The sequence below is a fragment of the Chionomys nivalis genome, chromosome 4 (assembly GCF_950005125.1).
Source record: "Chionomys nivalis chromosome 4, mChiNiv1.1, whole genome shotgun sequence".
In the NCBI taxonomy this organism is placed as follows: Eukaryota; Metazoa; Chordata; class Mammalia; order Rodentia; family Cricetidae; genus Chionomys; species Chionomys nivalis.
Window position 1 is genome coordinate 80,746,840 of NC_080089.1, and position 14,541 is coordinate 80,761,380.

Here is a 14,541-nt window from a genome sequence, read left to right on the forward strand (position 1 = left end):
AGGTTTTCAATAATATGACTTAATTAGTGGCATCTTTCTAAAAATAACTCTTACACTTTATTATTATAATTTGAGTTTGTTTTTATATTTCTTGCTTTTCCTTCAGGCATCTCAAGGGGCAGGTTGGTAAAATAATTTAATTCATATATCTAGAGTGATTGTGTGTATTCTAGCTCTAATATACTTGGAATGGAGAAGAGTTTTTTAAGAGAAAAGTTTTGCGTATGTTAAGCAGATTCATTCCTTTAGTTCTATTAAGACATACTTAAACATTTATCTTTGTCAGTCTAAACAATTGGGTAATACACAGCTCTCTAAATACACTGGTAAGAAGTTTCTTTATTCGGGGATGGGCATGTGACAAAAGCCATGGTAATTTGCTGAACACATTTCCCTGGAGTACTAGCACGTGTGGACAAGGCACAAAAATGATTTCGTAGGCAGCAGAGACAACAGCTTGAGGCAACGTAAACTCCAAAAAGAAAGCAGGCAAGGAAGTAGAATCGGAAGATACTCTGGGATCAGAAGACATTTATTAGGAGGAGTGGAACCAATATATATGAATTTCATGAGGGGAAATACTTGTAACATTGACCTGAAACACAGAGTGTTCCTCTTAAGATGTTCCCTGACCCTTAGATGCTGGAGTTGTCCTGTAGATGTATTAGGATAAGGCATCACTACAGTTAATTGATCTCTATATTTTGACCTGTTGTACTTTAGTGAAATAGTCTTTTTCTGTTGCTCACCCTTTTATGAGGGGTGAGAGCCACACTTATCTGTAGTATAAGGATATGTTATTTAAAATGCAGTTAGGAAATAAGAACTGCATTTATCCTATTAAGTTAAAAAAGCATGACTCATTTAAATCAGTTTTCATATTTTCAATGTCAATGAATTGTTCACATGAGAAAATATCTTTGTAAATTAAATAATCTCCAATAACGTCTATTCTAAAACTAGATATACTTCTTCTTTAATGGAATTAGAGCCTCATCTGCTTAATTCCTTGAAGCTGCAATTTTAGGCAGACATGCAGTTCAGAAATATCTACAAACTGATAGCTAAAGGGATCAGTTTTTAATATCTAAACTACTGTGGTAGTTTGAAAGAAAATGGTCCTCAAAAAGGAGTGGCACTATTAGGAAGTGTGGTCTTCTTAGAGTATTATGGTCTTGTTGGAGAAAGTGTGTCTGTGTGAGGACAGGTTTTGCGCTCTCTTATATGTGAGATAGACCACTTCCTTGTTGCCTGTCAGTCAAAATGTAAGAACTCTCGGCTCCCTCTCCAGCACTGTCTCTGCCTGCATGCCACCATACTCCCAGCCACCATGCTTCCCGCAATGACAATAGTGGAGTAAACCTCAGAACTGTAACTGAGCCACCATAGTTATATGTTTTCCTTTATAATAGTTGCCAGTCATGGTGTCTCTTCACAGTAATATAAATCCTAAGTTTGTTGCTATTAATTTGGGTAATTAGAAAAGTTGAGTTCTTTCTTTTGTTTCTTCTTCCCTTTCCTCTCTTACTCACTCCCAATACCCTCACTCATTTATGCATCTTTTATCCTTCTTATCTCTCCTTCCGCTTTTGTCTTCTTTTCTTTATTTTCTCTAAGATCATTCATGATACATGGACTCTGTTGATACATGGAACCACCAGAAGTATAGACAAGTACAGCCTCTTTTTCTACTCTTGGACTATCCAAGTAGTTCATAAATAATCTTTATAAGTGTGATTTTATTGTCTTCTTTGTATCCCTCCCGGACTACATGTGTGATATGCAGAACATGCTTAATGTAAATAAACATGAGTCGGATGGATAAGAAGATAGATGATGTGCTGACCTTGCTTTTGATGCTTCTCTCAGAAAATACAGTGATGGTTTCCCCCAGCTAAATTAATGTTGTGCTTAGCATAAAACACTCAAACTTTTGTATTTGGTTGCTTCATTTGAACTTTTGTGAAATCCTGTGCAACATAAATTCGATTCTTACAGCTAGCAGGGTTTCATTTATCCGTCGTTTGCATTAACTTTCCTCAGTGAAGCCCCATTTCAGCAAATGGCTTTGTCTATGATGCTAGCTGGCAGCACCCACACTTAAAACAAATTAATGCTGCTTTTAAGGTGGAAAGCAACATTTTTCATGGTTATTCAGATGCATGAATGACGAGTCTGAACATCCTTCTTACAAAAGATTGCTTGTAAGTGATGACAATTCCTTGACAAAAAATAAAAATGAAATGGAATAAGCATAAGAGGTGATTTTATGATCCCTTTCTTTCCAGTTCTTGGGTCAGCCTACCCCACTGCTAAATTCTTACCATTAAAAGAGCTAAAGATAAAATCTCAAAAGAGAAAAATCTTTGTACTATTGAGATTTTTTTTTAATGTTCCTATGATGGATGAGAGTCAAACCCCAAACTCAACACTGAGATGGTAGAATAACCCTGAGAATCTTGCCATTGACATTCATATTGGGCTTGCGTACTGTTTTTCTAAGTCACTATCCTTGTGGCTTTGTGGGTATAGCCAAGGAGAACTACTGAGTCCTCCAGACATATAGCTACTTGGGAATAAATGCCACAAAAATAAGTTAAGCAAAAACGCTTGCCTCATCTGTCCTTGAAATACCTTATTATAACACAAAGCAGAAAACACAGAAGAGTCACTTTGATAATGAACTCAAGAGAGTCCCAACATGGCCTTCTCTTTGTAATGTGATTTATTTTTTCTGAGGTGGTTGTGTATTGAAAGAAGTTATACTTTTTAACAACGAGGACAGCATTTAATGATCGGGAGTGTTTTATAATTATTTTTTGGACAAAATTTTACTGTTGATGATTGAGAGTAAAATCCCAGTGCTCTCCAATAAGTTTGCATGTCATAAAATAATTGAAAACAAGTAGCTTTATTAACCCCCAATAATTGAGAATTGCAATAAAAATGGGCTAAGCTTTGAAAGCCAAACTGTATGATTTTTTAAGTTAATTTATGCCTTTTCAATTCTTTGTCTAATTGTAATATACACCAATCTACATACAAGAAACATCTGAACAAAATCAGTCTGGTCTATGTTTGGTGCTGAGAGGCCATCTCTCATCTGTATATTTAATTCTGGTGTATAACCCCAAAAATAATCATAATGAAATTTTCCTTTAATATATTTTTTGGAATTGTGCATTTGTCATAACTTACAAATTTATGCACAGTAACAGCACTCAGCATTTATGTGAAGGTGTTCATCTTCAAAGTTCATTATACACATTAGGAAATTCATCATCTTAGCACCTTCTGAGGAAGGTAAATACTGTTATCTCCATTTTACAGAGGGAAACTGAAAAAAACAAGTCATTCATAGTCATAATTAGAAGGGCCTTTAGCTTTGTGGATGTGGCAGGTTAACAAAAATATTTATGTCCTAATATTTTAGAATTTATATAACAAAGTTCAATAAAGCTTACCTTGAAAATATCATATACCTAAATTCTTATTTTTGCTTCAAATGCAGATATATTTTTCAAATACAGTAAGAATAATAATTTATTTATATTGCCTTTCACTCTTCTTGTTTCTTTTAAAAAGGAATGTCATGCTCCATACGTACTAGTAAGACACTTGATTTATGTTTCTTCTAGCATTTCTCTCCCAGGCTGTTTAGGCATTTTCCACTTGACATATGTTTGTGAGAAAGTGAGGATTTTATGTTTTAAGAGTTGGCTTATTGAGACTCGTTACATTGCAATAATAAATCTGAGTAACTGCAATATCCATGGCACTACACAGCTACTTACATATTCTGTTAGAGTCTCAATAGTATTTAAGGCATGTAAACACAGATGTTTTCTAAGCATGTTTGCTTAGCAAAATGTGTTGCTCATGTGTGCAGTAATGCTTAATCCATTGTTTAACATTGATTTATGAATGTATCGAAGAAGCCATGATCTGCTAGAATGGTTTTTTCAGAAGCATGGCTTTGGAGACCAAATTAACAACAAATTGAAAGACATGTTCATGATTGTCTATGTCTAGGCCCAATAGAGAGGTTGGTATGAAGCTTTTGTCTGAGTATTCTCAGAAGGATGAAGGAAACAGACTCAGACAGGGGCAGGGGCTGATGTGTCTGTTGATGGAGGAAGGTCATTGGTTAAATAATAAAGAAACTGCTTGGCCTTCATAGGTTAGAACATAGGTGGGTGGAGTAAACAGAACAGAATGCTGGGAGGAAGAGGAAGTGAGCTTAGACGCCATGCAGCTGCTCCCCAGGGCAGGCGCGATGAAGCTCCGACCCAGGATGGACGTAGGCTAGAATCTTCCCGGTAAGCGCACCTTGGGGTGCTACACACATGAATAGAAATGGGCCAAGCAGTGTTTAAAAGAATATAGTTTGTGTGTTGTTATTTCGGGGCATAAGCTAGCCAGGCAGACCAGGAGCTGGGGCGGCAGAAACGCAGCCCGCAGCTCCCATTACAGTCTGTCATACAATGGAGGCAGTGATTGGGAGACTGGCAAAAATGGAAATGCTTTTGAGAGTTCTGTCATAGTATCATAGAGGTGTTGAGCTAAACCTCAAAATTAGGGAGTGGCAGGATGCAGGAACCCAGGTCAATAATACACTATGGATAGGACAGATTCATTCATTCTTAGTAATATTCTCAGAGTCAAAGTCAACAACTGAGCCAGGTTAGACTCTACACATTTTCTAAAGGGAGATTCGGGTAATACACAAGTAACACTTGCACTGTAGAAAGCATTGGGTGTGCTTTGAGTCTCTGTTTATCGATCAGGCTGGGGTTTCCAGGGGTTCTCATAGTGCCCTTTGCCAATGCAGTCTGCAGTTAGCTAAAAGAAGTAGACCTGAAGTGCAACTGAGACGTGGAGAGAATTAGAGGTAACCACCTTGTGTATCTACCACACAGGATGGAATATTGCGTACTCCATCTCCTGAGTTCCCTAGAAAGATGGCGTCACACTAGCCAAAAGAACCAGGATTAAGACCTTGGATAGAAACGAGCAAGGCAGCAGTAAGTTCTCTACAAAAGGCTACTTTGAGAAGAACTCCCTAGACATATCCTGATCTGGATATGAGGAATACATAATATCAACCCCGAGAAAAACATCAGAAATAAACCTGTGAGACAAGGAACAAAAGCAAATAAATCCAGGAACTGAGAATAATTAAAAATGAGCTAGAACACGTTCAATAGACCAGAGGGTGATTCAACAAAATTGTTTTAATTGTTTTCTGAATATTTTAATGTTCCCTCCTTGAATAGTGTGTTTAGACAGTGGTATGGAGTTAGAGTCAAAAATTATGGGCTAGATCACTAGGGATATGACTTTGGTGTCTTTACAGAACCTTTCCTTGCCAGTATTCACCAACCTTTAGCTCTTGCTCAGCAGATATATGGTGCCTCACCTGAGGAGAGCTGTGGGTGGAGCAGAGGCTGATAGATGGCAGTAGTCAATGAAGTATGAAGCTCACACAGCCCAGCGGAGCTACTGACAGTGTTCATCAGCCTTGGACTTTCACCTAGGAAACACATAATGCTAATGATAAAAAGAAGGGAAAGTTTTCATGTGTTGATCAACAAACTATTCCAAAGAAATAAAATTAGAGTCACAATTATCTCGGTGTTTGTATGGAGCATTCATCTTTTATCTAGAAATCCTTATGAGACATGAAGGCTGGAGGGAGTGAGGTCAAAGTACTCCTTAATCTACTGACAGTAGAACATTCTGATGTTATTTTCCAAGTTTTCTACCATCGTTGGGTAGAATATTGACCAGAAGGTCAGCAGAAAGGGCATTGCCTTTCACTTGTGGAGTTTTATTACCGAGAAATGTTAGACCTTTTAAGTCTTTAATAGAGCATATGCTCTGTAGTTCAGCATAAACAAAGCTGTAGCTCAAAGAAGTCTTGAACTCAAAGATAAGCAGTACAGAACACACAAATAAACTTTTGGTGGCTTAAGAAGTCACTACAATGGCCTTATATAGGCTCTAAAATGAAACAGAGAGTTTACTATTTCTGTCACTGGTTCTCATTAAATTGACACCTGTTTTATTCAATGCACCTAACCTCTGATCTTGACAAAGTCTCTTTGTGAGTGGAACCAGAAAACACCATTTGCAGCGCAGAATGTGAAGTATGTGACATTAGAAAAACAGTCTGTACCTGTGATGTGGGAGACTTCACTGCTCTACATCTTTTATCTGTGAGTCACAGTTCCTGTGAAGGGCAGTTTGAGAATGACCCTCATTATCCATGGGCTGGAAAGCTAATATGCACTCTTTGTTGAAATGTTATTGGACTCAGTGCCATTGTGGTCAAAGTTCTTGGACAGTTTGCTAACAGAGCAATGTGTAATTTGAGGCCAGTTCAGTGTTCTTTGATAGGAGACCTTTAGGTGATAAGCAAGCAAAGCATGGTCATTCTTTTTCGTCAGGACCTAAAAAAACAGGAGCCCAAAGAAGATGGATTTTGACATCAGTGAAGAAATGAAAAAGCACCTGTGGTGGCAGCAACAGATTAGTGAACTCTCATGCAGAGTGCATAAACTCAATACCAAGCAAGAAGGTTGATAGATCAAAAAAACAAAAGCCTTTTCTATCTAATCACTTCTCTGGGCTGCCCCTGAAAACCATGCACATTAAGGTTGTGTTTCTCCAGTGCAGCTAATCTAACCAAGAAAAGCCCTCACAGACATTCTCAGAGGTTAACCTTAACCTAGGTTACCCCTCATGGGTCTGCCCAGAGAGGCTTATCTCTTAGTTCATTCCAGATCCATATGAAATCAAAGCCAAGATTAACTGTCCTAGGATCTCTGGTTTTAATGTCTTTGAACAATTTTCTCAGACTGGAGCGATGGCTCAGTCATGAAAGGCTAGGCTCATAACCAAAAATATAAGAAAAAGCTCTCTGCTACATACCAGGGATTCTTTTTAACCATACTGTCTTCAGTAGTGGTAATATCTTACATTTTAATAGCAGCCATTCTCTTCCCTTCCCTTCATAATTAGTGACGTTGAGGCAAATTTATGATTTGACTTTCTTCAGAAAAATGCTTACCAAGGTGCTGTTGGAAATCCTACAGCCAGTAGTTACCCACCCACTGGGGCATGGCCTCTTATACCATGCCAATGTAGACCATGCGTTCCACCTGCCTCTTTGTTGGCTGCAGGATTCGGTTTCTGTTCTCCATTCCAGGAGAGGATTCTGATTTGTGAGTCTACCCCTAAATAAATAACCATCTATTTTTCTCAGTTCTGGGCTAGTGTGGGATTTCTTTTAAGCGTTCTTCTTCATCTGGCGCTCAGTGTGGGAACTATTTCTGGTTTTGTTTTTATCTTTTTATTTTCTACTGAGATGTTTAAACTTGACTCGTGTGGTTTTATTTTGGGGTTCTCACATCTGCTTCACTGGTCTTTTTTGGGGGGGTTTTCGAGACAGGGTTTCTCTGTGGCTTTGGAGCCTGTCCTGGAACTAGCTCTGTAGACCAGGCTGGTCTCGAACTCACAGAGATCCGCCTACCTCTGCCTCCCGAGTGCTGGTATTAAAGGCGTGCGCCACCATCGCGCAGCCATGCTTCACTGGTCTTTGTGTTGCTTTCATGCTTGCCCCATCCTCTTAATTAGTATGGCCTGATAGTGTATTTTAAAATTATAATTGTTATGCCCAGACTATGGAGTCCCCCCAAAACCAACTAGGAGACTGAGTATGTAAAAGCAAAGAGTCTTTATTCTTACACAAGTTTGCAAACTCATTCTCTCCGTGGTGCTTATCTCCATAACAAGTATAATTGCTCATTTTCTGGTCTAATTTGAGGTCTAGGCTACAACACTGTGAATGTTTGAAACTGCCCAGATGGCCAGGAACTGGAGGCAGCATAGGCCAGAGAGAACTAGGGTAGAAAATAAAAGTCAATGAAATGATTCCTAATCATATTCTGCTATACTCGTAGATCACACCTAATCCAACTGTCAGCAGGGAAGCTTCATCTGGAAGCTGATGGGAGAAGATACCGAAAGTCATCGTCAAACATTAGGTGGAGAGAGGTCCAAATTGAAGATCTCTACTGGGCCACTCACCTCTGAGCTCAGGGAACTCATCAGCAAAGAGGGAGGAAGAATAGCAGTAGCAAAAGGGTTCAAGGACACTAAGAGAGGAACACAGTCCACAGAACCAAATACATAGGGCTCATAGTGGCTCACAAAGACTGAAGCAACAATCGTAAGTCAGCACAAGTCTACAATAGGTCTTCTGCAACTAAGATTGTTAGGATTGCTAACTTGTTTTTGAGGGACTCTTCATTGCAGAAGTGTGGATGTCTCTATTCCATCTGTTCTTGGAACCCTTTTTCTCCTACTTGGTTGCTCACCCAGTGCTGATATGAAGTTTGTGTCTAGTCTTACTGTAACTTGTTTAGCCATGTTTGATTGATGTCCATGGGAGCCTTGCTGTTTTTGAAGGGAAACAGAGGAGGAGTGGATTTGGGGGAGAGGGGAGGTGCAGATAGGAAACTGGGACGCTGGGGAAACAAAACTGGGAGAAGCGGAGGAAGGGGAAGCTACAGTGGGGACGTATTATATGAGAGAATATCAATAACATTATAAAAAAGAAATTAGACTTGCTTTCTTAGTACCAACTTGAATGTTCACCTGTTTTGACATTTTCTCTACAAAAAAAAAAAATCATCCCTTACATTTAACTCAACTTTACTCAAGTTTTCAGTCCACAAGCATAATTTTTGGCCAGTTTGTTAAGTGAATGGCCTCTATCGCCCTCCCTAATAGAGTTTTTATTGTACTCTGAAAACTCACGAGCCAGGTCTCCACTGATCCCATCAATAGGATAATAGTTCTATGTACTAAGAAAGGAACTCACTCTGTTCTTCCTATATTCTAAAACACTACAGGCCTAAGGTGGTTAAATTAAAAATGAAGTAAGTGTTTTTACCTAGATCCAAATAGTCACAGCTCCTTATAACTGAACATAATTTGCAATATAGTCTCTCTTAAAATTAGGACATTTAATCTAAAATTTTCATGTTAATACCCATCCAGTTATACTCGCTAGGCCCCACGGCACTCCTACCCACTTCTTCTTTACTCTCCAGGGCTTTAATTCTCCTGCTTGGCAATATTGCCTACTACTTCTGGCTTTATCTGAGTTGTTCTGCTATTGTTGCCGAATTTGAATTTGAAATCATGAAGACTTTGCTTTATTATTACACTTCCTCTAAGAGAGGTCAAGATGGTCTTCCTTTAACCTTACATATAAACCAATCTCCCAGCCATCTTTATATGAAGGCTCCTTCTTGCTTGGCTTCTTGGAAAATCCTTATAAGAAAAAGAAGAAAATAGCTTCTCTGTTTTGCTATGGACATGGACTTTTGATGTGAGTTTTCACATGATAGAACACATGTACACTTCACCCAAAACTGTAATATATTGCACTGCTAAAGTCAATTTGATTAATTCTTAGAATTATGAGCTATTTGTATTCAATGAATGTTCAACAAAGCAGAAAATCTGTTACTATTATAAAAAAAGAAATGATGTTTCATTAAGGCTTGGAGAAGAGCTGATCATTCTAGCAGAGGAGTGAAAAATAGTCAAGAGTTTATACTACATTCATCTCATACGACTGAAATTGATGTCTCGTTACTTATAGAACAATAGTTAATTAACCTTTAATTTGAGGCTGAAAGAAATAAGAGATGAGAATGATCTAGCTGTAAGTACATGCCAGAACTCTTGCATGCTTGACTAAGTGCTGAGAAAGTTACTACAGTGTCTCCTTGTATCAAGCAAAGATCCTTATGCTTCCCTCTGAAGCTCTGTTTCTGAACTCAGTGTGTCTCTGGATCTATTCTCTGAGTGTTCATTCACTCAGTTTTGCACTGCCTCCGGCTCTCTGCCTTTTCAGATCCTACTGGTACATGAGTGTGACCTTTTTACTTCCTCTCCATCACAGTTTTTTCACTTCCTAGTCATGATGTAGACTTTTCATGCCCTCTCATCTTTCAAAAACACAAAAGAAACGGCTTCAATTAAGAGTGCGCACGATTTTATGACAAAATCCATGTCCTAGGAATGATGTGAATTTAAAACCTACTAAATGCAGGAATAAAACAGAGTTTCTATACAAGGTCAGACACATAAGGAAGTTAGAGGAAGATGCTGCCTACTCAATGCAAAGACGTAGAATTAATTTGAATGTATATTGTATTGTAAGCTAAAAGGCAGATTCTATACACACCACACAAAAGGACTCAAAAGTAGAACAGTTTATTCTGCCTAAGATTTTACAAAAACTGGCAATAATTAACAAGATTGAACCTACACACAAGGCACAGCAGAAATCAAACCATGATGCCCTGTGTCCTCCATCTCCTCTTAGTTTCAAAGTGTGGGACTGAAACAAAACTGTGGAGAGTTATCCAGACAATTTGTGTTACATGTCTCAGAAGTGTCCGTCATTTTCTCTGCACTCAATCTTTCCTTCTCTGACTGTGTGTTAGAACATACAGTACCAGTAGGTATGCTCATTTCCCCCAGTTACCAGAGGCCTTTCTTATTACCTCTCTTGCCTTTTGAAACATAGTGGGAAAGGAGATTGTGGTCCGTATCTCTTACCTCATATTTTGCTAAATGCCTGGGCTTTCTAGAAGATACTGGGAAGCCCGCCAGTGTAGACAGCCTAATCTTCATTGTGAGTTCCAGATTCTGTCTGAAGTCTTTCAGCATTTAAAAACCATTCTCCTGGTAATGCATTTCTTTTCATCAGTTCCCAGGTCTCTGATCCCTCAGATGGTTTATTATTCTGGTTTGTTTTCTAGGGTCCATTTAAAATGAATCAGATAGTATTTATGTTTCTATTTTACTCCCTCAATGTCTTCTTTATGGACACATTTGGACCTATATGTGACCTTGAAGTATAACTGTCTTGCTCAATCTGTAATGTTTAACCACTTAGTGTATAGTCATCTCTGCGTCAAGGACAATAGGAGGACCTCAAAAAGAACAAGCAAAGCACACACAGAGAGAACTATGTGCTTATTTTAGGGAGACTATAGAAGACTTCTGAACTAATTAGAAAGCCTTTAGGAATTGAGAGTAAAGACTGCAGAGAATGACAGTATTAATGAGAACACCTGATTATTCACACCCTTTTGGGAAAATTTACAGTGAAGGCAAAATATGGACTAGGGCATGGAAGGATGAATAGAAGTTGATCAATGAGGAAAAAAAAAGAAATAATTTTGAGAAGAAGCTAACCGAACAAAGATTCAGCAGTGCAAGTAATCTTTCATCTTAGTGACATGAATAATAGAGAACAGAAAAATAAGTGTGGATGACAGGTGGGGTGATCAGCCACATAGGCCTTATGTCCAATGGCATATAGGTTGTCACAGTAATGACACAGTAAGAAACCATGAAGATAGTGATCAAAGTACAGACTGCAGACAGCCTCCCCACACCTTAGAATTTGTGCTCTGCTCCTTAAGACCAGGTACTGTTGTCACCACAAGATCTCTAGAGAGAACAGCATCAGCAACACGCCCCCACCCATGCTAACCTTTTATTATCTCCACCTTTTGTCGTGTCGATGAATGGGTTAAAATCCCTAAAGAGTTCATAAAATCTTTCTAACTACACATTCATTTAAGACAGGGGAGAACATGATCACAAGATCATCTTCACCTAGTTAAAAGAAAATACTGTGTTCCTCATTCTGACTCACATATTCTGAAGTCAGTATCCATGATATCAAACCCAAACATGTACATTAAAGAATAATTTTAAAAAAAGCCTTGCCATCATAGAGAGAGGTGAATTACAAAACCCTCTCTGCTTATGCTGCCCTGCCACCTCCAAGCATAACTGCATCACTATTTTCAGTTTAGGGCCTCGTTTGTCAATTCCTGTACTCGAAAAGAGTAAAATTTATTGCTATTTCTTGCTGCACACCAACAAATGGTATTTATTTTCGCTGCACATTTATATAAGGAAAATGTTGTGTTCTGCTGCTCTTCCAATCTCTACACAACCGCTTCTCCTTAGGAATGAAACTGAGGTTCACATCATGAAGAGAAGACATGCACATTTCTTTATGAATTATTTAAATCCATTTTGATTCTAAAAGTTAAAAAACAAGTCACCTTCCATCACATGGTGGGGTTGCTGTTTATTGGAGGGGCAGAAATGTTACTGGGGTTGCACATCCTTGGACCATGTTTCAGAGAGAATTCTGTGCCAGATTTTACATATTTTCAATCTTACATTCCTCTTAAAGTAGTTTATGTGTGGGTCTTACAGATGACATTTGGGACAAACATGATTATGTATACCCGAATAGATCCCACATCCTAATGAGCATGTGACAATTATACAGAAAATCAAATAAATATACCATGTCAGGTGGTGTCATCTGCTGTGGTGGCTTGAATAAGATGTTTCAAAAATCCCATGCCAGGTCCAGTCTATCTCTCCCTTCCTGTCTCTGGATCAGGATGTAACGTTCAATTACTTTTCAAGTACCATGCCTGCCTGCATCATGCTGACATAATCCCCATCATGATGATAATGGCCTAAATATCTGCAAATGTGAGTAAGACCCAATTAAGTGTTTTCACCTATAAGACTTTTCACGGTCACAGTGACACTTCACAACAGAACAATGACTGAGGCGTATGCTGTGAAACATACAAAGTAATACAAGGTTGTTTAGGCAAGGAGAATGCTATGTAAAGGGCAATGTGGACTGATTCCCTCTTGAAGGAGACCATTGAAAGAAGTTAAAATATTGGTATCTCTAATACATAAATGTCAAAGATTATGAGTAATATGCTAGAAAAGGTTGATAAATCCTGAAAAGGCCTTGAGATTGGAAGAAAGTGAGAGAGAAGAATAACAAATTAAACTGGATTATATGCCGATTGGGAGTCAGGGCATTTAGATACTTACAGGCCAGCATATAGATTTTCTTTTTTTTTTTTTTTTAAAGTTTAAGTTCCATTTTATTTTCCGAAGGTGTTTTCTTCTATCTTTATGAAGTCACTTTACATGGGCTTTGGTGGAGGTCGCGGTGCGGCACCAGCAGGTCTAAATCGGGGTGGGGGTGTTCGGTCCTTCCGAGCTTCCCGAGATCGATTCCTGACCACCTTGCTATGAATAGCACAGCTCACGCAGTAATGCAGCTTGACGTAGAGTTTGGGGAGCACATAGGCGTCGAAGACACTTGCTTCGGATATGTCCCTGACGGCAGCCGCCTCTACGATGTTCCGAATGACGAACTTCTTAATGGCCTTGTCCTTGGGTACACAGCGGGCGCAGTTAGTGCAGCGAATTGGCTGCACATGGCCGCGGCCCTTTTTGGCACGACCGTTGTTTCTCCTTTTTTTGGTCATCTTGGAGCCAAGTCCCCGAAAAAGGGAGATTTTCTCATTTATTATTAGATGGGGGAACCACTTTGTCTTGGAGAAATAAATATCATGTTTATCTTTATATGTTAAAATGATACAAATGACACAGGAAAACATGAATGGGAGATATTAGGAATGGAGGAGCGTAAGAGGCCCCTGGGCTAGTTTATTCATGCAGTGATGATAAGGTTGTATGGAATGCAAGTATGGAGAGAAAAATAAGTTTCTTCAATGGAGTGGCACAAGGTTTGCCAGCAATGCCCTAGGGCAGTCTGCATGCTCAGGACTAGATGGCCAACACAAAAGAGACTCCTTTTTTTTTTTATTTATTTCTTGCGTGTGTGTATGTGTGTTTATTTTATTTGTGTGTGTGTGTGTTTTTAAGAGGGACAAACAATATAAAAGAAAACAAAATAAATCAGCAAAACATGGCTGATTTTGGTAGATCTTCCTACAGTTCCAGGGAGTAGTTTTAGTGCCATGAACCTGCTGCTCACTTATCCTTCAGACACTGCCTTTATTTGTTCTATTGTCTGGGTAGTCCTGAATTCACTGCATTGTTTACTGCTCTATTTTCAGAAGAAAAGTCATCAGAATTCTTATCAGTTTCAGGCTTATTGAAAAACTACATCTGTTTGATAATTGGTCTTCATACAAAATTCAAGAATTAATTTTCTATTGCAATATTCAGGATACTTCCTCATTATCTTTCAACACCTGGTATTGCTGCATTAGTCTCCTTTCCAAAGTTGTAATGCAATAGTGAGACTGGACAACTTTATAAAGAAGAAAAGTTTGACTTAGTTCTTTTTTCTGAGGATTCAGAGCAAGGTAGCAGTACAGGCTTGACTTCAGTGAGGCCCTCAGGAGGACAACATGGCAGTGACAGATGTGGGCTAGAGAAATTGACAGATATGTTGTCAAAGAGGACTCAAGTTATCTTTGACCTCTCCCTGGTGACACAGGCATTTATGACAACCTGAATTGGTGGGAATAAACTTGGGTCCTACAAAATGACCTGATATTTGAAAATTGCCCTCTGTGCCACTGTGAAAGTCCATGGATTTTGACATCACATTAGTTTATATAGCTCCTCTTTAATCTGTCTTGC

General features: G+C 38.7%; 1 protein-coding gene across 1 annotated transcript; it reads right to left on the reverse strand.

Moving 5' to 3' along the window:
- Positions 1 to 13,008: 13,008 nt before the first annotated feature.
- On the reverse strand, positions 13,009 to 13,427 carry LOC130873432 (40S ribosomal protein S26). Its single transcript, XM_057768269.1, has one exon. The coding sequence runs from the start codon at positions 13,413 to 13,415 to the stop codon at positions 13,068 to 13,070; it is 348 nt and encodes a 115-aa protein (XP_057624252.1). The 5' UTR covers positions 13,416 to 13,427; the 3' UTR covers positions 13,009 to 13,067.
- Positions 13,428 to 14,541: the final 1,114 nt, after the last annotated feature.